The 917-nt window shown below is 53.9% G+C and overlaps 1 protein-coding gene across 1 annotated transcript in view; it reads right to left on the bottom strand.

Annotated features, from left to right (window-relative positions):
• The window catches only part of DNAH1 (dynein, axonemal, heavy chain 1), a 73371-nt gene that overhangs the window by 9266 nt on the left and 63188 nt on the right, over positions 1-917 (bottom strand). Inside the window, exon 61 of the mRNA XM_009321842.1 lies at positions 1-140. This exon is cut by the window's left edge and continues 5 nt beyond it. Within this exon, the coding sequence (XP_009320117.1) occupies positions 1-140 (140 nt within the window). The remainder of the gene's footprint in view (positions 141-917) is intronic.

Consider the following 917-nt stretch of genomic DNA (forward strand, 5'->3'; position numbering starts at 1 on the left):
AGGCCAGGCTCAAGGGCCGGATCCAGCTCCTCGCCAACATTCTCCAGCAGGAAGGGCTTCCCGAAGGTAATGGCATTTTCCAGACTGCAGAGGAAGTCCCGGTCGCTCAGTTTGGCCACCTCCAGGCTGTTCACCTTCTCCTGAAAGGCAGCAGGGGAGGGCAGGGTCCCTGCGGTGTCCTGCCCATCTCCAGCTCTGGTGCATGGTACACCTCTCACTGGGCTGATTTAGCTCCCCAGAGCAGCAGAAGTAATACCTTTTTTTGCTCAGCTAGTTTTTGGCTATTTTGGCAAGCTTAGCCCATGTCACCAGGCACTAGAGACAGCCCAACGAGGCACCAGGAAGGGGGGGAATGGGGAGAACCTCCTTCAAAGAGCCATGCCCCTACAGAGCCCCACACTGGTAACTCAGAGCTTGTTTGCCTGCAAAGTAAGAGCAGGTGGGTGGGAAAAGCCTTCCGGGAGCAAAACAGGAGCAGCTGCCCAAGCCTCCTGCCGACCCTTCAAAAGGGCAGTAGGTGGCTCACTTTTGGGAGAGAAGAGGTGGGGGTCTGTGTCTCTAGTGCTCTAGCAGCAGGGACTGTGCTCACTAGCCAGGTAATGCTACCCTGATTCCTTTTGTCCTAGGGACCCTAAAGGCTGTTACGGGAGATGCTAGTGGTGTTCTGTGTGTTTTAGGGTGTGGTGGAGGCTGTAAGGGCCCCAGAATGCTAGTGGGGAGCCATAATGAGATACTGTCCTGGTTTCGGCTGGGATAGAGTTAATTTTCTTCCTAGTAGCTGGTACAGTGCTGTGTTTTGGATTTAGGGTGAGAACAAAGTTGATAACACACCGATGTTTTAGTTGTTGCTGAGCAGTGCTTACACTAGTCAAGGACTTTTCAGCTTCCCATGCTCTACCGACTGAGCAGGCTGGAGG

The sequence above is a fragment of the Pygoscelis adeliae genome, unplaced genomic scaffold, assembly GCF_000699105.1.
Source record: "Pygoscelis adeliae isolate BGI_AS28 unplaced genomic scaffold, ASM69910v1 Scaffold94, whole genome shotgun sequence".
Lineage (NCBI taxonomy): Eukaryota > Metazoa > Chordata > Aves > Sphenisciformes > Spheniscidae > Pygoscelis > Pygoscelis adeliae.